The sequence below is a fragment of the Mustelus asterias genome, chromosome 18 (genome assembly GCF_964213995.1).
Source record: "Mustelus asterias chromosome 18, sMusAst1.hap1.1, whole genome shotgun sequence".
NCBI classification, from domain to species: Eukaryota; Metazoa; Chordata; class Chondrichthyes; order Carcharhiniformes; family Triakidae; genus Mustelus; species Mustelus asterias.
Genome location: NC_135818.1, coordinates 17,855,830 through 17,879,615, shown reverse-complemented (window position 1 = coordinate 17,879,615; position 23,786 = coordinate 17,855,830). Strand labels below are relative to the sequence as shown.

At 46.0% G+C, this 23,786-nt stretch overlaps 1 protein-coding gene across 2 annotated transcripts in view; it reads left to right on the top strand.

Annotated features, from left to right (window-relative positions):
• exd2 (exonuclease 3'-5' domain containing 2) overlaps positions 1–5,441 on the top strand; it is a 39,625-nt gene extending 34,184 nt beyond the window's left edge. For both annotated transcript variants that reach the window (XM_078233459.1, XM_078233458.1), the window contains exon 8: positions 3,545–5,441. In XM_078233459.1, the coding sequence (XP_078089585.1) occupies positions 3,545–3,761 (217 nt within the window). In that variant the 3' untranslated portion in view covers positions 3,762–5,441. The remainder of the gene's footprint in view (positions 1–3,544) is intronic.
• Positions 5,442–23,786: the final 18,345 nt, after the last annotated feature.

Below are 23,786 nucleotides of genomic sequence, written 5' to 3'. Positions count from 1 at the left end.
GTAGGTCCATTCAAAGGTTTGACAGCAGCAGGGAAGAAGCTGTGCTTGAGTCGGTTGGTACGTGACCTCAGACTTTTGTACCTTTTTCCTGACGGGAGAAGGTGGAAGAGAGAATGTCTGGGGTGCGTGGGGTCTTTAATTATGCTGGCTGCTTTGCCGAGGCAGCAGGAAGTGTAGACAGAGCCAATGGATGGGAGGCTGGTTTGCGTGATGATTGGTTAAGGAGTGAGAGTGGCGCAGAGGCTTAGGGAGGGAATTCCAGAGCTCAGACATCCGAAGGCATGGCAGCCATTGGTGGAACCTTGGAATCTGGCAATTTGCCGGAATTGATTGAAAGCAGAGACCCCAAGGGTATTTGGAGAAGGTTACAAGAGTTACAAAGGGGTGAGACCATGGAGCGAGATTTGAAGATCAGCATGATGATTTTTAAAATCAGGAGAACAGCAGACTCGGAGTTGATGAAGTCAGTGAGCTCAGGATTGGTGAGTGAACAGTTTTTGGTGCAGCTAAGAACCACAGAATCACAGAATCCCTACAGTGCAGAAGGAGGCCATTCAGCCTATTGAGCCTGCGCTGACCACAATCCCACCCAGGCCCTATCCCCATAACCCCATGCATTTACCCTACTAGTCCCCCTGACACTAAGGGGCGATTTAGCATGGCCAATCCACCTAACCTACACATCTTTGGACTGAGAGAGGAAACCGGAGCGCCCAGAGGAAACCCACGCAGACACAGAGAGAATGTAGGATTAAGCTTTTCAATTGTTTGCTTCCCCTCCTTGAACAACAGGAGCGCAGAGTGGAAAATTTTTGACTTAATTAGATTTATTATTGTCACATGTCATGCCGTTCATAGAGTACATAGCGGAGAAGGAAAGGAGAGGGTGCAGAATATAGTGTTACAGTCGTAGCTAGGGTGTAGAGAAAGATCAACTTAATATCATGTAGGTCCATTCAAAAATCTGATGGCAACAGGGAAGAAGCTGTTCTTGAGTCGGTTGGTACGTGACCTCAGACTTTTGTATCTTTTTCCCAACGGAAGAAGGTAGAAAAGAAAATGTCTGGGGTGCGTGGGGTCCTTGATTATGCTGGCTGCTTTCCTGAGGCAGCGGGAAGTGTAGACGGAGTCAACGGATGGGAGGCTGGTTTGTGTGATGGACTGGGCTACATTCACAATCCTTTGTAGTTTCGTGCAGTCCTGTTTTGGAGTAGGAACCATACCAAGCTGTGATACATCTGGAAAGGATGTTTTTTATGGTGCATCTGTAAAAATTGTTAAGAGTCGTAGCAGCCGTGCCAAATTTCCTTAGCCTTCTGAGAAAGTAGAAGCGCTGGTGAGCTTTCTTAACTATAGTGTCGACATGGAGGGACCAGGGCAAACCTACAGCTTCATGAAAAAAGATCAAAGATTATGCAATTTATGTGTGTCTCCCGATAAGTGAGGCTCCACTCTGTTGTTGGACTATAAGTATTCATTCTGACTCCCATGCTCACCATTTAAATTCCATTTTGTTCATGTGCACTGAGACATGAGGAAACAGTTAACTCGATCAGATTTGAGGAGATGGGTATTGGATTTGGAGTCAATCCTTTTATATTTACTTTAGATTTTGGTAAAACATCACCTAACCGACCTCTACCAATTGCTGTCCTGTATTGGTTCGTTCTGTTTCCCACAGAAAGAAGCGTTAGTGATAAATATAAATTCCTCCACTTTACATTGGGGGAAAAATCTTCAATTTGTGCAGGGAAAAGCTCCTGTTTTCAAAGAGCTTTTCATGACCTCAGGGTATTCCAATATGCTTCAGAACAGTTGAAGTATATTCACCATTGGCACTGTTGCAATTACGGCAAATTTGGCAGCCAGTTTGCACACGCCAAGGTCCCATGAACAGCAGTGTGATAATCACCAGATAACCTATCCTCGTGCTGGATGAGGGTTGAATGTTGGCCAAGACACAGGGTGAACAGCCCTGTTCTTTCAATAGTGTGATAGAATCTTTTATTTCTACCTCAGAGGACAGACAAAGCCCTGTTTTTAGTGTCTCACCCAAAGGATGGCCAAGATCTTGCAATAGTGCAGAATTTCAACAGTTCTCACTCGGTTGTTAGCCTGGATCATTTGTTCACGTTGTTGAGTGGAACATAAATCCATGACCTTTGACTCTAGGGTGAGAGTCCGCCACCGAGCCAGACCAACACATAGGAAAGATAAATTATTAGTGTCACAAGTAGGCTTACATTAGCACTGCAATGAAGTTACTGTGAAAATCCCCTAGTCGCCACACTCCGGCGTACACTGAGGGAGAATTTAGCATGCCCAATGCGCCTAACCAGCACGTCTTTCAGACTCTGGGAGGAAACCGGAGCACCCGGAGGAAACACACACAGACACAAGGAGAACGTGCAAACTCCGTACAGTGACCCAAGCCGGGAATCGAACCCAGGTCCCTGGCGCTGTGAGGTAGCAGTGCTAACCACTGTGCCACCATGCTGCTCCAGTTCTGATTGCAGGGCAATTGTCTAACAGAAGTTTGAACATCGCGAGCAACTGCTGGGGTATCCTTACCTGGGGACCTCCGGGTGGGGGGAGGGGACTGATGTTTTTAGGTGCACCTTTGGGATATTCCCCAGTTACAATGCCTGGAAGTTTCAAAGTTACAGGCCAATATGATTCATTTGATAGGACACCTAGATCCCTCTGTACCATTGAACTCTACAACCTTTATCCATTTAAATGGTATACTGCTTTACTATTCTCCCTGTCCAAAGTGAACAAGTTCATATTTACCCACATTATCCACCATCTGCTAAATATTTGTCCACTCACTTAACTCTATAGGAACATAGGAATTAGGAGCAGAAGTAGGCAAATTCAGCTCTTCGAGCCTGCTCTGCCATTCAATCAGATCGTGGCTGATCTCTCCCTTCCTGTTCCCCATATCTCTTTATCCTTTTGTTTTAGTAATATATCCATCTCCTTCTTGAAACCATTCAAAGATTCAGACTCCACCGCACTATGGGGCAGCGAGTTCCACAGATTCACCACTCTCTGCGAGAAGTAGTTGCTCCTCATCTCAGTTTGAAATCTACCACCTCGCAACCTATACCTGTGACCTCTTGTTCGAGATTGCCCCACAAGGGGAAACATTTGGTCTACATTTACTTTATCAATCCCTTTATAATTTTAGATACCTCGATCAGATCCCCTCTCAACCTTCTAAACTCTAGCGAGTACAAACCCAAACTGTTTAATCTCTCAACTCTTTAATCCTTGGAATCAATTTGGTTTGCAGACTTTCTCTACCTCCTTTTGATAACTTGCTTTCCTACTTATCTTGGTGTTACATCACAGAAACGGGCCATTTGGCCAAACTGGCGTTTATTCTCCATCATCAAACATGTTAGCATAACCATGTATAACATTCTACTTCATGTATGTCCATAACATTTTAATATGTATTTGGAGTTTGATATATGGAAGAATAACAATGTGTATCTGCTGATGGTTCAACCAGCTTCTCTCTCTCTCTCTCTCTCAGGATATTCAACGAGAGCTACATCCCTCATGGTCTGAAGGTGACGCAGTCTTGTGCTGCTGGTGGGCTCCAAGCCCTTATGGCTTTGGAGAAATGCTGGCGACAGCACTTCCTGGATTACATGCGGCCCCGGCACCTTCCACCCCTGTGGTCTGTGGATCACAATCACAGTAAGCTCATCCGCAAGTACGGGGAGGACTTGAAGATTGAATTGACGTGAAGGCCTATGCAACTCAATCCTCCATTTTTGTTTTGCATTTGTTTCTCAAGACTGAACAGGGATCATTGAGAAAATGTGCATCAATCTGCTGGGAAGGATCGCAAGCTCCTGTTATTAAATTCGTGAAGGTGGAGAGTGATGCTGAAGTGATGAACTGATAAATAAAACACTAAGGCTAGTTTCTGACCTGTTATCAGGGAACAGATTCAGGTATCAGAGAGCAGCTTTGCAAATGTAACTAACATTGTACAATGTTGACCAACACACATTTTTAAATTAGGCTTTTACTAAAAAATAACCTCAATTTTCATTTTTAAATAAAATCTTTGTACCACATGAATAGGGAATCTTCTACATGGAAGAGGCATCAGTGCATAATGGGGGATAGCCATTGGAGCTTCTATCATAACCAAATCACCTGGAATTCAGCCATTTGCTATTGTTGGCGGGGTTTAAATATCGGGTACTCAGACTTTGTTGCTGGCCCAGAACTCGTCAGAACAGGAAAGGATATTTTAACTTGTACGGAGTGCCTCAGTCAAAACCTACTCCGGGTATCTTGTACTCATCAGCGGTATGGCACTTTCACAATAACAACTGTAGCGTGCTGTCGGAAAGTGAAAATTCCTGCATCATGGTGCCATTTCCAGTTTGAATAGTCCTGTGGGTCCAATGTGAGCCAGTCCCTTTCACAGAGGGAGGTTTCTTCTTCAACATTTTGCAGCTGTCTTCCCCTTGTATTAATCTCTCGGATTAACACTGACTAGGTTTGATGCATGTACCTTTCTGCCTCTCCGCTTTTGCAAGCTTTCTACGGTCTGGAAGGCATTGTGCTTGAGCCCTCAATAAATGCGTGGTTTACAATTACAAATAATCGTTTCATGCCTGGATCTTTTTTTCAACCTCGCAGCACCATGAGCAGACGATCTCATGAGCCGCAAACCCTCAGTCCTTTGGCTTCTGTTGTTCCTGCTTTCTTTGAAAGAACGTCGCCAAACAACAAGTTGTGCCTTTAGCGTATGAAGCATCCCTAGGTTTTAGCAAGTAGGGTCTGACACGGAGCCAAGGGAGGAGATATTCGGACAGGTGATCAATAGCTTGGCCAAAGATGAATTTGAAGGAATAGGTGGGAAGGAGGGAAGTTCAGAACTCTTGTGCTTAGCAAACTGAAGGTAAGACCATACGTGGTGGAGCAAAGAAAATTAGAGATGCTCGGGGGGGGGCCGGAGTGAGAGGCTGGGATGGCTCTTTGCAGAGATCTCCAGGAATTGTTGGATTGGAGGATATTAAAGAAATGGCCAGATTTTTTATAAACCCTCTTCATTTTACAGTTGCTAAGTGATTAGAAGCATTATTTTGATTTGATTTATTATTGTCACATTTATTGCGGTGGTTAGCACCGATGCCTCCAAGCACCAGGACCGAGGTTCAATTCCCAGCATTGGGTCACTGTGTGGAGTTTGCACGTTCTGCCTGTGTCTGTGTGGGTTTCCTCTGGGTGATCCGGTTTCCTCCCACACTCCAAAAAGACGTGTTGGTTAGGTGCATTGGCCATGCTAAATTCTCCCTCAGTGTACTGAACAGGCGCTTGAGTGTGGCGACTAGGGGACTTTAACAGTAACTTCATTGCAGTGTTAATGTAAGCCGACTTGTGACTAATAAATAAAACTTTATGCAGTGAAAAGTGTTGTTTCTTGCGTATTATACAGATAAAACATACTGTTCATAAAGTACATAGAGAAGGAAAGAGGGTGCGGAATATGGTGTTGCAGTTACAGGTAGGTTAGAAAGAACAGCTTCATATATGATAGTTCCATTAATAAGTCTGATGGCAGCAGGGAAGAAGCTGTCTTTTGAGTCGGTTGGTACGTGTTTTCAGACTTTTGTATCTTTTTCCCGACGGAAGAAGGTGGGAGAGAGAATGTCCGGGATGCGTGGGGTCCTTAATTATGCTGGCTGCTTTGCCGAGGCAGCGGGAAGTGTAGACAGAGTCAATGGATGGGAGGCTGGTTTGAATGATGGACTGGGCTACATTCACGACCCTTTGTAGTTTCTTGCGGTCTTGGTCAGAACAGGAGCCATACCAAGCTGTGATATATCCGGAACGAAAGCTTGCTATGGTGCATCTGTCAAAATGGGTGAGAGTTATAGTGGACATGCCAAATGGGGAGATGAGGACAACCTTTTTCACCCAGATCATGGTAGGGGTCTGGAGCTCACTGCCTGAAAAGCTGGTAGAGGCAGAAACAGCTCATTTAAAAGGTATCTGGACATGAATCTGAAGTGCCTGTAACCAAATGTTGGGAGGTAGGATTAAGCTGGGTGGCTTGCTTTTTTCAAGTCAGCACAGACAGGATAGGCCAAGTGGCCTCTTTCTATGGAAAAAGCAGACTCTGGCCAGAGATCCAAGCAGTTCTAGACAAGCAATCATTCTGTCAATTTACTTACATTGTCAGGTGTCTCTGAATCAGCAGGTTAAAGCACAAACTCTAGCTGACATTTCAACGCACTAAAGAAGGGACAATTACAAGTGCCATCTTTTAGGACAAGGCATTAAACAAAACATTCTCATTGGCCCTCTTGGGTAGAAATAAGCGATGCTGGGACACTATTTCTTGGGATTTAGAAGAGTATGGGAGTTCTGCCTGAGGTCCTGGCTAACACTTAGTCTTCAACCAGCAGTGAAAAAAAAGATTTTCTGCTCTGAATCTCGTTGATGTTCTGTTATGTGAGCAGGCACCGTCTTGCAGCAAAGAATATGTGAACACAACTCAGAAACAGCTCCAATTAACTCCACTGTCATTCTCGAAGGGTCTGGATATTGCCCCATCCTAGCTGACCTTACGCATCATGGTGACAGGGAAAGAGATCAACAGTGGGCAGCTAATTTTTTTTCAGCAGCTTAAATAGAGTGTCTCACCAGGTTGAATCCATTGCTGAAATAAATGAAAGAAATTTATAGTGGCCTCCCAGAATCACTACACAATGGTCATAGAATAGAATCCCTGCAATGCAGAAGGAGGTCTTCGGCCCATCGAGTCTGCGCCAACCCTCTGATAGAGGCCATTCGGCCCATCGAACCTACACCGACAACAATCCCACCCAGGTCCTATCCCAGTAACCTCACGTATTTGCCCTGCTAATCTTCCTGATACTAAGCGTCAATTTAGCACGGCCAATCAACCTAAACTTTTGATTGTAAGAGGAACCCGGTGCACCCTGAGGAAACCCGCACAGACACGGGGAAAATGTGCAAACTCCACACAGACAGTGACCTGAGGCCGGAATTGAACCCGGGTCCCTGGCGCTATGGCAGCAGTGCTAACCACTGCGCCACCGTGCCATCCTAAACAGGGTTCCTGCCTTGTCACTGAACCTCTCAAATAGAATGCCTTACCATGCCAGTTAAAACCACACCATTGCTTTGACCTGCTCTAAGTCTTGGACCAGTGACAACACGGATGTATAACCTCGCCTCACATTTCAGTGCAGCAAGGTTGGAGGTGCAATTTTTCACGTCAGCCGCTAAATGAGGCCTCCTTCCCCTGAATAGGTGGATGTCAAAGATCCCATGGATGTCTCAAAGAAGAACAGGGGAATTTCCCCTGTTCCTTGGCTATCCTTTACTTTAAACCAACACCATCAACGCAGTAAACAGTTATTCATCTGATTGTCACTGTGGGGTCTTGCTGTGCAAAAATTAAAGTGACGACATTTTAGAAAGTAAATTATTAGTGGGGGAAACTTGAGGTTGTAAAAGGTGCTGCATAAATGCGCCCTTGTCATAGAATCCCTGCAGTGCAGAAGGAGGCCATTTGGCCCACCGAGTCTGCACCGACCACAGTCCCAACCAGGCCCTATTCCCGTAACCCCTAATATTTACCCTGCTAATCACCCTGACAAAAGTGTCAATTTAGCATAGCCAATCAACCTAACCCACACATCTTTGGACTGTGGGAGGAAACCAAAGCAAACCCACGCAGACATGGGGAGAGCGTACAAACTCCACACACAGACAGTGACCCGAGGCCGGAATTGAACCCGGGTCCCTGGCGCTGTGAGGCAACAGAGCTAACCACTGTGACACTGTGCCGTGTCTCTCATTGCTTCTTTCTAATTTACATATTTATCTTCTCAAGATCAATTAGGGATAGGGAATTAATGCCAGCCGTAGCAGCAACACCCACATCCCGTAAATGTTGAAGAAAAAACACACAAGTATGTCTAAATGTAATGATCTACAGCTAAATAGCACAATATTTCTGTTCAACTGGGTGCCTTCTAACATTACCAGCACTGTGACTAGGTACATTCCATTAATCTTCTCCATCATCATGATCACTATTGATCTTTCTTGTAAGAAAAAAGCACTCTAAACGAGGAGTTTGCTTATTGTAAGCAGCGACTCTCCTAGCTTTAACCTGTTTGTCCTGTCAATGACTCTGCTGTGGGCAATTATCAATTCTTTAGCTGCCAGGTTTGCATTTACAAGGATGAAATACAGTTGCCTGTAGAGCAAGGAATGTAAGATGTTTTACATAGAAACATACATAGAAACTAAAGGCAGGAGTAGGCCATTCAGCCCTTTGAGCCTGTTCCGCCATTCATTATGACCATGGCTGATCATCAAATTTAATACCCTGATCCTGCCTTTCTCCCATATCCTATGATCCCTTTAGAACCAAGAACTATATCTAATTTCTTCTTGAAATCAGACAATGTTCTGGCCTCAACTACTTTCTGTGGGAGTGAATTCCCAGATTCTCTAGGTGAAAAAAATGTCTTCTCACCTCAGTTCTAAAAGGTTTACCCCTTATCCTCAAACTATGACCCTTAGTTCTGGACTCCCCCACCATTGGGAACATTCTTTCTGAATCTATCCTGTCTAATCCTGTTAGAATTTTCTAAGTTTCTATGAGATCCCCGCTCACTCTTCTGAACTCCAATGAATATAATCCTAACCAATTTAGTCTCTCCTCATATGACAGACCTGCCATCCCAGGAATCAGCCTGGTAAACTTTGCTGTACTCCCTCTGTAGCAAGGACACCCTTCCTCAGATAAGGACACCAAAACTGCACACAATACTCCACTGTGGCCTCACCAACTCCCTATACAATTGCAGTAAAGCATCCCTATTCCTATCTTCAAATTCTCTCGCTATGAAGGCCAATATACCATTTGCCTTCTTCACTGCCTGCTGTACCTGCGCGCTTACTTTCAGTGACTGATGCACGAGGACTCCAAGGTCTTGCTGAGCATCTACCTCTCTCAATTTGCATCCATTCAAACAATAATCTGTCTTTCTATTTTTGCTACCAATAACCTCACATTTATCCACATTATACTGCATCTGCCATGCATTTGCCCACTCACTCAGCCTGTCCAAATCACGCTGAAGCATCTCTGCATCCTCCTCACAGCTCACCTTGCCACCCAACTTTGTATCATCTTCAAATTTGGAGATAATACGTTGAGTTCCCTTTTCCAAACCATTAACATATAATGTGAACAGTTGGAGTCCTAGCACAGATCCCTGTGGTACTCCACTAGTCACTGACAGCCAATCGGAAAAAAACCCATTTATTCCGATTTGTTGCTTCCTGTCTGCTATTCAACTTTCTATCCACCTCAACACGTAATCCCATGCGCTTCAACTTTACATAGTAACAATCCGCTATGTGAGACCTTGTCGAAAGCCTTCTGAAAGTCTAAATAAACAATATCCACTGGTTCTCCCTGGTCAACTCTACCAGTTACAACCTCAATGAATTCCAGTTGATTCCAGTAGAGATTCTCCACCTTTTTACTTTTGAGGCCCCCTTCTGTGTTCTAAAAATTCCATGGACCACCTTTCCCCCAACCAAGCCCATGCAACACGAGAACGTTTTTGTATAAAAACTGGTTATACAGCTGGTGGTGAATAATAATTCTATCAAAAACATGTGCTTTTGACAAGCACATAAGCTTCATCCTGGATCAACGCTTTATTTTATTTCTGTTATTGCTGAAGATCCACTTTTGCAGAAGCAGGTTATAATGGACTGTCAGTTCTGCAGAAAGAGTGGGTTCTGAATTTTGTTTGCGCTATAGACAACATGATGGCTAGGCCAGCATTTATTGTCCATAGACCATAAAATATAGGAGCAGAATTAGGCCATTCGGCCCATCGGATCTGCTCCGCCATTCAATCATGGCTGATATGATTCTCATCCCCATTCTCCTGTCTTCTCTCTGTCACCCCGATCCCCTTATTAATCAAGAACCTATCTATCTCTGCCTTAAAGACACTCGATGACCTGGCCTCCACAGCGCTCTGTGGCAATGAGTTCCACAGATTCACCACCCTCTGGCTGAAGAAATTCCTTCTCATCTCAGTTGTAAAGGAGCGTCCCTTCATTCTGGGGTTGTGCCCTCGAGTTCTAGCCTCTCCCACTAGTGGAAACATCCTCTCCACGTCCATTCTATCCAGGCCTCTCAATATTCTATAAGTTTCAATTAGATCCCCCCCTCATCCTTCTAAACTCCATCGAACATAGACCCATACTCCTCAACCGTTCCTCATATGACAAACCCTTCATTCTTGGAATCATTCTTGTGAACCTTCTCTGGACCCTTTCCAAGGCCAGCACATCCTTCCTTAGGTTTGGAGCCCAAAACTGCTCACAATATTCCAAATGGGGTCTGACCAGAACCTTATACAGCCTCAGCAGTACATCCCTGCTCTTGTATTACAAGAGTACAAAGAAAGTAGGAAGGAACTCAAACGGGGAATTAGAAGGGCAAAAAGGGGTCACGAAATGTCCTTGGCAGACAGGATTAAGGAGAATCCCAAAGCATTTTATTCATACGTTAGGAACAAAAGGGTTGTCAGGGAAAAAATCGGACCTCTCAGGGACAAAAGTGGGGAATTATGCTTGGAGCCCAAAGAAGTAGGGGAGATCCTAAATGAATACTTTGCGTCGGTATTCACAAAGGAGAGGGATGTGTTGACTGGGAGTGTCTCGGAGGGGAGTGTTGAGCCGTTGGAGAAAATCTCCATTACAAGGGAGGAAGTGTTAGGTTTGTTAGAGAATACAAAGACTGACAAATCCCCAGGGCCTGATGGAATCTATCCAAGGCTGCTCAGGGAGACGAGAGATGAAATCGCTGGGCCTCTGACGCAAATCTTTGTCTCGTCACTGGGCGCAGGTGAGGTCCCAGAGGATTGGAGGATAGCTAATGTGCTCCCGTTATTTAAGAAGGGTAGGAAGGATAACCCGGGTAATTATAGGCCGGTGAGCTTGACGTCCGTGGTGGGGAAGTTGTTGGAGAAGATTCTTAGAGATAGGATGTATGCGCATTTAGAAAGGAATAAACTCATTAACGATAGTCAGCATGGTTTTGTGAGAGGGAGGTCATGCCTCACTAACCTGGTGGAGTTTTTTGAAGAAGTCACCAGAATGGTTGATGAGGGAAGGGCCGTGGATGTCGTCTATATGGACTTTAGTAAAGCGTTTGACAAAGTCCCTCATGGTAGGCTGGTGAAAAAGGTTGGATCTCATGGGATAAAGGGGGAGGTGGCTAGATGGGTGGAGAACTGGCTTGGTCACAGAAGACAGAGGGTGGTAGTGGAAAGGTCTTTTTCCGGCTGGAGGCCTGTGACTAGTGGTGTTCCGCAGGGCTCTGTATTGGGACCTCTGCTGTTTGTGATTTATAGAAACGATCTGGAAGAAGGTGTAACTGGGGTGATCAGTAAGTTTGCGGACGACACAAAATTGGCAGGACTTGCAGATAGTGAGGAGCATTGTCAGAAGCTACAGAAGGATATAGATAGGCTGGAAATTTGGGCAAAGAAATGGCAGATGGAGTTCAATCCTGATCAATGCGAAGTGATGCATTTTGGTAGAAATAATGTTGGGAGGAGCTATACGATAAATGGCAGAACCATAAAGGGTGTAGATACACAGAGGGACCTGGGTGTGCAAGTCTACAGATCCTTGAAGGTGACGTCACAGGTGGAGAAGGTGGTGAAGAAGGCATATGGCATGCTTGCCTTTATAGGATGGGGCATAGAGTATAAAAGTTGGGGTCTGATGTTGCAGATGTATAGAACGTTGGTTCGGCCGCATTTGGAATACTGCGTCCAGTTCTGGTCGCCACACTACCAGAAGGACGTGGAGGCTTTGGAAAGAGTACAGAGGAGGTTTACCAGGATGTTGCCTGGTATGGAGGGGCTTAGTTATGAGGAGAGATTGGGTAAACTGGGGTTGTTCTCCCTGGAAAGACGGAGGATGAGGGGAGACTTAATAGAGGTGTATAAAATTATGAAAGGCATAGATAGGGTGAACGGTGGGAAGCTTTTCCCCAGGTCGGTGGTGACGTTCATGAGGGGTCATAGGTTCAAGGTGAAGGGGGGGAGGTTTAACACAGATATCAGAAGGACATATTTTACACAGAGGGTGGTGGGGGCCTGGAATGTGTTGCCAGGCAAGGTGGTGGAGGCGGACACACTGGGAACGTTTAAGACTTATCTAGATAGCCATATGAACGGAGTGGGAATGGAGGGATACAAAAGAATGGTCTAGTTGGACCAGGGAGCGGCACGGGCTTGGAGGGCCGAAGGGCCTGTTCCTGTGCTGTATTGTTCTTTGTATTCTAGCCCTCTAGAAATGAATACTAACATTGAGTTTGCCTGCCTAACTGCCAACTGAACCTGCAAGTTAACCTTAAGGGAGTCTTGAACCAGGACTCTCAAATCCCTTTGTGCTTCAGATTTCTGAAGCCTTTCCGCATCTAGAAAATAATCTACGCCTCTATTCCGACTAAAGTGTATAACCTCACACTTTCCCACATTGTACTCCATCTGCCACTCCTTTGCCCACTCTCCTAGCCTGCCCAAGTCCTTCTGCAGCCTCCCCACTTCCCCAACACTGTTTCTCTACATATCTTTGTACTGGGCAGTTAAGAGTCAACCACATTGCTGTGGATCTGGAGTCACATGTAGACCAGACCAGGAGCGGATTTCCTCCGCTAAAGGACATCAGTGAGCCAGATGGGTTTTTACGGTTTCATGGTCATCATTGCACTTTTAATCCCAGAATTTTATTGAATTTGAATTCCACCATCTGCCACGGGTCAGGTCCCCGTGGGTCTCTGGATTACTAGTGCAGTGACAAGATCACTCCGCCACTGCCTGCACATCCGCGCTTTCTAGTGGGGTTATAGAATGACACAATGACACAGCACTGCTGCCTCACAGCGCCAGGGACCCGGGTTCAATTCCAGCCTCAGCCACTGTCTGTGTGGAGTCTGCACATTCTCCCCGTGTCTGTGTGGGTTTCCTCCGGGTGCTCCGGTTTCCTCCCACACTCCAAAGATGTGCGGATTAGGTTAAATGGCCATACTGAATTGTCCCTTAGTGTCAGGGAGATTAGCAGGGTAAAGATGTTATGGCGATAGGGCCTGGGTGGGATTGTTGTCAGTGCATGCTCAATGAGGCAAATGACCTCTTTCTGTGCTATAGGGATTCTATGATTCTATGAATCCCTACAGTGCAGAAGGAGGCCATTCAGCCCATTGATTCTACGCCGACTCTCTGACAGAGTATCTTATCCTATCCTCATAACCCCACACATTTACCATGGCCAATCCACCTAACCTGCACATCTTTGGATTGTGGGAGGAAACCAGAGCACCCGGAGGAAACCCACATCGACATGGGAAGAACTTGTAAACTCACACAGACAGTCACCCAAGGCCAGAAACGAACCTGGGTCCCTGGCGCTCTGAGGCAGCAGTGCTAACCACTGGATGGCAATCATCTTGGGCATCTCTTGAACTTTGATTCACCTTTCCAGCACTGCTTGCCAGTTGACTCAGGACAGCAAAGTGAGCGCAGCCCAGGGACCTAACCCTGGCATTGCACTGACTCAGCGATCTGTCAGTGCAGACCTATTCATTCGTTACATGTATTACACAGCCCACGCTGCTAAGGTAGGTGTCTTATATAATAGGATATCTTGCAAAACATGACTTTGGTTAGACAAGTTCAACACATCAGCTTCAATTCCTGTTACTAAAATTATGCACAATTATATCAAACCTACACGTGTGTGGAAACACACACACACACACACTCACACACACACAGACATACACTCACACACACACAGACACACACTCACACACACACACTCACACACACACTCACACTCACACACACACTCACACACACACAGACACACACTCACACACACACAGACACACACGCACACACACACACACTCACACACACACATAACACACACAACACACACACATACACACACTCACATACACATACACTCACATGCACACACACAGACACACACACACGCACACACACACACACATGCACACACACGCACACACACACATGCACACACACGCACACACACGCACTCACACTCACACGCACTCACACACACACACACACACACTCACATACACACACAGACACACACATACTCACACACACACTCATTCACACGCACGCGCACACACATACACACACACACACTCACATAACACACACAACACACGCACACACACTCACACACACACACATAAAACACACAACACACACACACATACACACACTCACATAACACACACAACACACGCACACACACTCCAACACACACACTCTCACACACACACTCACACTCACAACTTTGTATGAAAGCAATCTAATTCAAAGCCATGTGTATAGATTCGTCATAAAGCAGCTCCAATATCACACCTGGCATTATTTGTCACTACCTTTACTCCCACTGCATATATTTCATACACAGCCAATTGTGTTTAATGGACAGGCCACAACGCAAATACAAACTCAGCAAAATCTGTTTGCCTTCGGTACTCAGGCAGTAGAGAAAGAGAATAATTTTTTTAAAATTCAGTCGTGAGACACGGGCGTCTCTGCCTGGCCAGCATTTATTGCCCATCCTTACTTGCCCTTGAAAACATGGTGGTGAGCTGCCTTCTTGAATCGCTGCAGTCGACGTGCTGTGGGTTGACCGTTAGGGAGGGAATTCCAGGGTTTTGACCCAGCGACTGCGAAGGAACGGCCAATCTATTTCTAAGTCAGGATGGTGAGTGACTCGGAGGGGAACTTGCAGGTGGTGGGGTTCCCATTTATCTGCTGCCCTTGGAAGTGGTTGTGGGTTTGGAAGGTTCTGTCTAAGGATCTTTGGTGAATTACCATAAGACCATAAGACATAGGAGCGGAAGTAAGGCCATTCGGCCCATCGAGTCCACTCCACCATTCAATCATGGTTGATTTCAACTCCATTTACCCGCTCTCTCCCCATAGCCCTTAATTCCTCGAGAAATCAAGAATTTATCAATTTCTGTCTTGAAGACGCTCAACGTCTCGGCCTCCACAGCCCTCTGTGGCAATGAATTCCACAGACCCACCACTCTCTGGCTGAAGAAATTTCTCCTCATCTCTGTTCTAAAGTGACTCCCTTTTATTCTAAGGCTGTGCCCCCGCGTCCTAGTCTCCCCTGTTAATGGAAACAACTTCCCTACGTCCATCCTATCTAAGCCGTTCATTATCTTGTAAGTTTCTATCAGATCTCCCCTCAACCTCCTAAACTCCAATGAATATAATCCCACGATCCTCAGACGTTCATCGTATGTCAGGCCTACCATTCCTGGGATCATCCGTGTGAATCTCCGCTGGACCCGCTCCAGTGCCAGTATGTCCTTCCTGAGGTGTGGGGCCCAAAATTGCTCACAGTACTCCAAATGGGGCCTAACCAGTGCTTTATAAAGCCTCAGAAGTACATCCCTGCTTTTGTATTCCAAGCCTCTTGAGATAAATGACAACATTACATTTGCTTTCTTAATTACGGACTCAACCTGCAAGTTTACCTTTAGAGAATCCTGGACTAGGACTCCCAAGTCCCTTTGCACTTTAGCATTATGAATTTTGTCACCGTTTAGAAAATAGTCCATGCCTCTATTCTTTTTTCCAAAGTGTACGACCTCGCACTTGCCCACGTTGAATTTCATCAGCCACTTCTTGGACCACTCTCCTAAACTGTCTAAATCTTTCTGCAGCCTCCCCACCTCCTCAATACTACCTGCCCCTCCACCTATCTTTGTATCATCGGCAAACTTGGCCAGAATGCTCCCAGTCCCGTCATCTAGATCGTTAATATATAAAGAGAACAGCTGTGGCCCCAACACTGAACCCTGCGGGACACCACTTGTCACCGGTTGCCATTCTGAGAAAGAACCTTTTATCCCAACTCTCTGCCTTCTGTCTGACAGCCAATCGTCAATCCATGTTAGTACCTTGCCTCGAATACCATGGGCCCTTATTTTACTCAGCAGTCTCCCGTGAGGCACCTTGTCAAAGGCCTTTTGGAAGTCAAGATAGATAACATCCATTGGCTCTCCTTGGTCTAACCTATTTGTTATCTCTTCAAAGAACTCTAACAGGTTTGTCAGGCACAACCTCCCCTTACTAAATCCATGCTGACTTGTCTTAATCCGACCCTGCACTTCCAAGAATTTAGAAATCTCATCCTTAACGATGGATTCTAGAATTTTGCCAACAACTGAGGTTAGGCTAATTGGCCTATAATTTTCCATCTTTTTTCTTGTTCCCTTCTTGAACAGTGGGGTTACAACAGCGATTTTCCAATCCTCTGGGACTTTCCCTGACTCCAGTGACTTTTGAAAGATCATAACTAACGCCTCCACTATTTCTTCAGCTATCTCCTTTAGAACTCTAGGATGTAGCCCATCTGGGCCCGGAGATTTATCAATTTTCAGACCTTTTAGTTTCTCTAGCACTTTCTCCTTTGTGATGGCAACCATATTCAACTCTGCCCCCTGACTTTCCTGAATTGTTGGGATATTACTCATGTCTTCTACTGTGAAGACTGACGCAAAGTACTTATTAAGTTCCTCAGCTGCAGTGCATCTTGTAGATAATACACACTGCTGCTACTGAGCATCGGTGGTGGAATAGAATCATAGACTTACTGCAGTGCAGAAGGAGACCATTCAGCCTGCACAGACAACAATCCCACTCAGGCCCTATCCTCTTAACTCGATGTATTTACCCTGCTAATCCCCCTGACACTGAGGGACAATTTAGCACTGCACCTAATCCACATATCTTTGGACTGTGGGAGGAAACTGGAGCACCTGGAGGAAACCCACGCAGACACGGGGAGAATGTGCAAACTCCACACAGACAGTGAACTGAGGTCAGAATTGAACCCGGGTCCCTGACGCTGTGAGGGGCAGTGCTAACCTCTGTGCCACTGTGCTGTCCCTGTACCACCATTCTGCCCCTCTGCCAACATTCCGCCTCTGTTGAACTAACTTAAGGAAGGACAGGGCGTACAACTCAACTATCATCCAACTATCTGCTTCGTGGTCCAGTCTTTGAGCTAGACGGGACAGAGTCATAACATGTAACGTGTAACATGTAACATGTATCCCTAACATGTAAAGCGAGAGACATGGAGCAGCAGATCCGCCCACACTTGCTTTCTTTTCAGCCTTTTTCTACCAGTATTCCCGATCAGCTTTCTTTTGCTGGAGCCACCTTTGCAGAGTTCTGCGCTTGTACAATCTTCTGCTCCACTCCACCGCAGCAAGGCCAAGGATACAATAAAACATTGTTTCATTGCGTCTGCTACTCATGGACAGTGAAACCTATCCCAACGCGTTGTTCCTTCTTGAAACAGAGCGACAATAAATCAGGAAAATGACAGCGCCAACAGGTTGTGTTTCAGCTTTGACTTTGCTGTTTTATTTTTTTGGAAGGCTTGCATCATGCACTCTGGCGTCGCTGCTTGGAATGAATACATTTTCCTTCACTTCCTTTGATTCATCCGTGCAATACAATGCTCACAGGGAACTGATGGGAGAGAAGTGGGTAATAAAATTCAGCTCCAGTCCTCACTAACACCAAGAATCCAGAGCTCCAATGAATCTGTTGTTACTTGCTCATGACCAATTGCAGACTCCATAGTACCCGACCATCAGGATATGTATTTTAAAGTGAATAAGAGTATTGGGACTTAGTTCAAGCAATATAGTCTCGCCTCTCTGGGAATTGCCTCAGATTTTGTATGGAATGCCCACAATGTGTCTCTGGTCTTTTTCTGACTGGAAAAACACGACATTATTTAAGCTAGAAGTATGAAGCAATAACGGTAAGGAATTCCCACAGGAGCAGTAACATCATAAGTTATTTCTTGGGTAGAAAATGAGATATTCTGGAATCTCCAAGGCTGTTCTTTAGTATTTTAAAATGGAATCATAGAATCATAGAATCCATACAGTGCAGAAGAGGCTATTCAGCCCACTGAGTCTGCACTGACTCTCTGAAGGAGTATCTTACCCAGGCCCACCCCCACTGCCCAAACTCCGTAATCCCGTACATTTGTCATGGCTAATCCCTCTAACCTACACATTGTGGGACACTAAGGGGCAATTTAGCATGACAAATCCACCTAACCTGCACATCTTTGGAGTGTGGGAGGAAACCGGAGCACCCGGAGGAAACCCATGCAGACACGGGGAGAACGTGAAAATTCCGCACAGTCACCCGAGGCTGGAATTGAACCCGGGTCCCCGGCGCTGTGAGGCAACAGTGCCAACCACTGGGCCACCGTGCCGCCCTTGGTAGCCTTTTTAGTTTTTACATACGGCTGGATGTTACAGCTGCCTCCCCCTGCTCCCAACTGCCCCACCCGTCACTGGGTTTAGTCTCCACGGGGCAGCATGCAGAATATGAAAGGAGCTCAGTCCACCCCTCCCTGCACACCATAACATCTCATCCCCATTTATATAAACAATTAGCAGCCAGGAGAATTTGTCACCAACTCAACTGGGACATTATGCTGCCCATTCCATAATATTGTCGGCATGGGTAGGCGGGCAGGAGTGGGCAGTGTGTTTTTTGAAGCCAGGCTTAGAAAGGGTGAGAAAGTAAGAGGAGGCATGTCATTTGGGTGGGGAGCCGTGTATGTAGCACTGGCAACCCCATCCCCAAGATTTCATCCCCCCACCCTTCATTCCTTGCCCCAGTCTCTCTCGCCCTCCCTGGCTTACCTCTATCTGGTAGCCTTCTTCCTGTTCCTTTTTGTCGTTCCAGTAATGCCCACTGCTGAGTCTGGAGCTGTTGAGACTGCTAGAGCTGCTAGCGAATCACATTTGGTTTGGTTTGATTTGATTTATTATTGTCACGTGTATTAACATACAGTGAGAAGTATTGTTTCTTGCGCATTATACAGAAAAAGCATACTGTTCATAGAGAAGGAAAACAGAGAGTGCAGAATGTAGTGTTACAGTCATAGCTAGGGTATAGAGAAAGATCAACTTAATGCAAGATAGGTCCATTCAAAAGTCTGACAGCAGCAGGGAAGAAGCTGTTCTTGAGTCGGTTGGTACATGACCTCAGACTTTTGTATCTTTTTCCCGAAGGAAGAAGGTGGAAGAGAGAATGTCTGGGGTGCGTGGGATCCTTAATTATGCTGGCTGCTTTTCTGAGGCAGTGGGAAGTGTAGACAGAGTCAATGGATGGGAGGCTGGTTTGCGTAATGGATTTGGCTACATTTCACGACATTTTGTAGTTTCTTGTGGTCTTGGGCAGAGCAGGAGCCATATCAAGCTGTGATACAACCAGGAAGAATGCTTTCTATGGTGCATCTGTAAAAGTTGGTGAGTCGTAGCTGACATACCAAATTTCCTTAGTCTTCTGAGAAAGTAGAGGTGTTGGTGGGCTTTCTTAACTATAGTGTCGGCATGGGGGAACCAGGACAGGTTGTTGGTGATCTGGACACCTAAAAACTTGAAGCTCTTGACTATTTCTACTTGATCTCCATTGATGTAGACAGAGGCATGTTCCCCATTACGCTTCCTGAAGTCGATGACAATCTCCTTCGTTTTGTTGATATTGAGGGAGAGATTATTGTTGCTGCACCAGTTCACCAGATTCTCTACCTCATTCCTGTACTCCGTCTCATCATTGTTTGAGATCTGACCCACTGCGGTGGTGTCATCAGCAAACCTGAAAATCAAATTGGAGGGGAATTTGGCCACGTGGTCATAGGTTTATAAGGAGTATAGTAGGGGGCTGAGAACACAGCCTTGTGGGGCACCGGTGTTGAGGATGATCGTGGAGGAGGTGTTGTTGCCTATCCTTACTGACTGTGGTCTGTGAGTTAGGAAGTTCAGGATCCAATCGCAGAGGGAGGTGCCGAGGCCCAGGCCACAGAGTTTGGAGATGATTTTTGTAGGAACCCAGAGCGGGAATTTCTCCCGGTGAGGGGTTTGGCATCGCCATCTCCAGTTGCAATTTTTTTCTCTTGATTCATCTAGCGAGCGCACTCCAGCAGCCACACTAGATTCGGATCTCGGTCAGCTATGGCTTCTTCCGTTACGTGTCAACACCCACTGTCTAGATCATCCACAATAGTTTTTACTCTGACGATATCACTGACTACCACACATTGGGCGGGATTTTCCGGCCAAGCTTGCCCCAAAACTGGAAAATCCCGCCCGAGGTCAACGGACGTTTGCACGGTCCGTTCCCCACCGGCTACGATTCCCGAGGCGGGTGGGAGGGGAAAATCCCATTCGCTGTCTGCGTTGATACGCTTCTGGAGCTGTGGAAATGCCGAACAGCATGTGCAACCATCTGTATCCCACAAACAGCATCCAGAATGTCATTAGTAAGCTGTTACTTTCATCCAGCTTCTCCTGCCAGTAAGCATCCCTCACATTGAGAGCAGAATTTTCCCATCCCGCCCATCACACAAATCATAGCGGGCAGCACACGGACCATACATTGACCTTGGGCAGGATTTTCCGGTCTTGGCCCCCCTAGGCAGGAAAAGATCTTTGCATCGGCAAGTTATGGCAAAATTCCTTCGATGGTTGGCTTGAGGTAGTGAGAACTCCAGCGCTTAAGTTAGATCCTTTGGGTAAAAGTATACTCACAGTTTTCTAGGTTGTTTCACTGTTACCATGCTGCTAATCCACACTGTGGAAGTTGACACTATTTGATTACTCCTCTCTTTTTCAGCTTTTCAATCATGTTTTTTTAAAGTAAGTAAAATTTATTTATTAGTCACAAGTAGGCTTACATTAACACTGCAATGAAGTTACTGTGAAAATCCCCGAGTCGCCACACTCCGGCGCATGTTCGGGTACACTGAGGGAGAATTTAGCATGGCCAATGCACCCTAACCAGCACGTCTTTCAGACTATGGGAGGAAACTGGAGCACCCGGAGGAAGCCCATGCAGACACGGGGAGAACATGCAGACTCCACACAGACAGTGACCCAAGGCTGGAATTGAACCTGGATCCCTGGCGCTGTGAGGCAGCAGTGCTAACCACTGTGCCACCGTGCGGGCTTGAGGACAGTTGGAATTTTTCTCAGCAGATGCTGCACTGGTCTTACACTCCCATCCACTTCCAGATGATATTCTCTTGGTGGACATTCCAATCCGGTAAACACATCTTTGTACTCCTCTGGATCTGATCCATCATCAATGGTTTAGTGTGCTGTGACACGTTGTGAATCTGTGACATGTTCAGGGTTACCAATCCAAGCTTTAGACTGACTTCAGCTGCAATGAGTGATGGTCACATCCCATCTATGACCTGCAACTCCAGATCTTCCTTCTTGCCATTGTATTGGGTTGTCACACACATCTGTACTCGCGGTATGAGCATTGAGTATTTGAGGGTGACACAGCGGTCAGCACTGCTGCCCCACAGCGCCAGGGGACCCAGGTTCAATTCTGGCCTTTGGTCACTGTCTGTGTGGAGTTTGCACATTCCCCCTGTGTCTGCGTGGGTTTCCTCCGGGTGCTCCGGTTTCCTCCCACATGCCAAAGATGTGCGGGTTAGGTGGATTGGCCATGCTAAATTGCCCCTTAGTGTCAGCGGGATTAGCAGGGTAAATACGTGGAGTTACGGGGATAGGGCCTGGGTGGGATTGTGGTCGGTACAGACTCGATGGGCTGAATGTCCTCCTTCTGCACTGTAGGATTCTATGAATGTGCCATCTTACTTTCGAGGGCTTCCTTTTCAGATCGTCATGCTGAGTCACTTTGCATAGACCTGTGGAGGTCGTTATGTTGCGTATCGCAGCAGTGTCTATTTGCCTTTTTTGTTTGCTTGACTCTTTCCCTCTGTGGTCATCACGGTAACAGTTCCAAACCATTTGTTGCCTACAGGTGTTACTGAAACAACCTGTTGTATAGTTGTATAGTTCTTCATCAGACTCAGGTGCTGATATCACTCCAGTGGTTTTATGAAGGGTAAGTCATGCTTGACAAACTTTCTTGAGTTCTTTGAGGACATAACCAGCAAGGTGGATAGTGGGGAACCTGTGGATGCGCTATATCTAGACTTCCAGATGGCGTTTGACAAGATGCCTCATAAAAAACTGATCCAGAAGGTGAGATTGCAGGGGATTAGGGGTAGAGAACTGGATTGGATTGAGGATTGGCCAGCTGACTGACAGAATGCAGAGGGTTGGGATAAATAGGTCCTTCTCTGTCTTAAAAGTTGCTATTGAATCTGCTTCCGCTACCCTTTCAGGTGGTGCCTTCCTGACCATAAGAACTTGCTGCGTTAAATAATCTTCCCATCTCCCTCTGGTTCTTTTACTTTAACTCTGGGTCCTTTGGACACCTGCCAGTGGAAACTATTTCTCCTTATTTAGTATGCCAAGACCCTACATTATTTTGAGCGCTTCTTTTAAATCTCTACTTCATGTCCTCTGCTTGGGTTCTTTAATCTCCCCACGATGTATTTTCAGAATAGCTTGTGAGACCAGTTCACAATAGTCATGCGTGCAAGGAAAGCACAAATCATTCTTAGTTAACTGGTAATGAATATTTCCACTGTTGAAGTGGATAAGGCATGGAGAACTACCATCCATCTCTGGAGAGTGCTGACTAAGTTGGCCTTGAGGCAAGGACTATAGAATTTTCCATCTGTCTTTACATTTTGCGCCTCAACTCTCATATACCTTCCAATGATTGCAAAAACAAGAGGGAGATAACATTTCTGTGCAGTTAGCAAGTAGCTACAATAGACAGTATTGTGCATCAACTCAATCTCCCAACACATATACAAAGACAAAACAATCCCTTCTGAAAGCAGCTGACAATCAGTTCAGTTAACGTTTTGTAACTTCATTTTGTTCCAGATTTCAGTGAGTGGGACTGGACTCACCACTGACAGGGAGCAATGGGGATCAGCACATCACTGAGTGGAAGTTAAAAACACACTGCCCTTAGCCAATTTAAATTGCAATTTGAGTAGTGAGTGATTCAGGAAACAAGGAATGAGACAAGGCAACTTGACTCATCAAGCCTGTTTTCCCACAGATCTGGTGCGTTGGTTCCATCATATGGGTGGCACAGTGGTTAACACTGCCGCCTCAGTGTCAGGGACCCGGGTTCAATTCCGGCCTTGGGTCACTGTCTGTGTGGTGTTTGCACATTCTCCCCGTGTCTGCGTGGGTTTCCTCCGGCTGCCCCGGTTTCCTCCTACAGTCTAAAGATGTGTGGGTTAGATTAATTGGCCATGCTAAATTGCCCCTTAGTGTCCCAGGATACGTAGATTAGGGGGATTAGCAGGGTAAATATGTGGGGCTATGTGGATAGGACCTGGATAAGATACTCTGTCAGAGCATCGGTGTAGACTCAATGGACTGAATGGCCTTCTTCTGCACTTAATGATCCTACGATACTCTGCTCATAAAAGTATTTACATAATGAAAAAAACCATTACACAATCTTTTCTACACTGTCAGGTCACACTTTAAAATTTGGGGAAGTAGTCACAGTTGTAATGTTAGAAACTGAATCACCACTTTGTGTGCAAGAAAGAGCGGCATGGTGGCACAGTGGTTGGCACTGCTGCCTCACAGCGCCAGGTACTCGGGTTCGATTCCCAGCTTGGGTCACTGTCTGTGTGGAGTCTGCACGTTCTCCCCGTGTCTGCGTGGA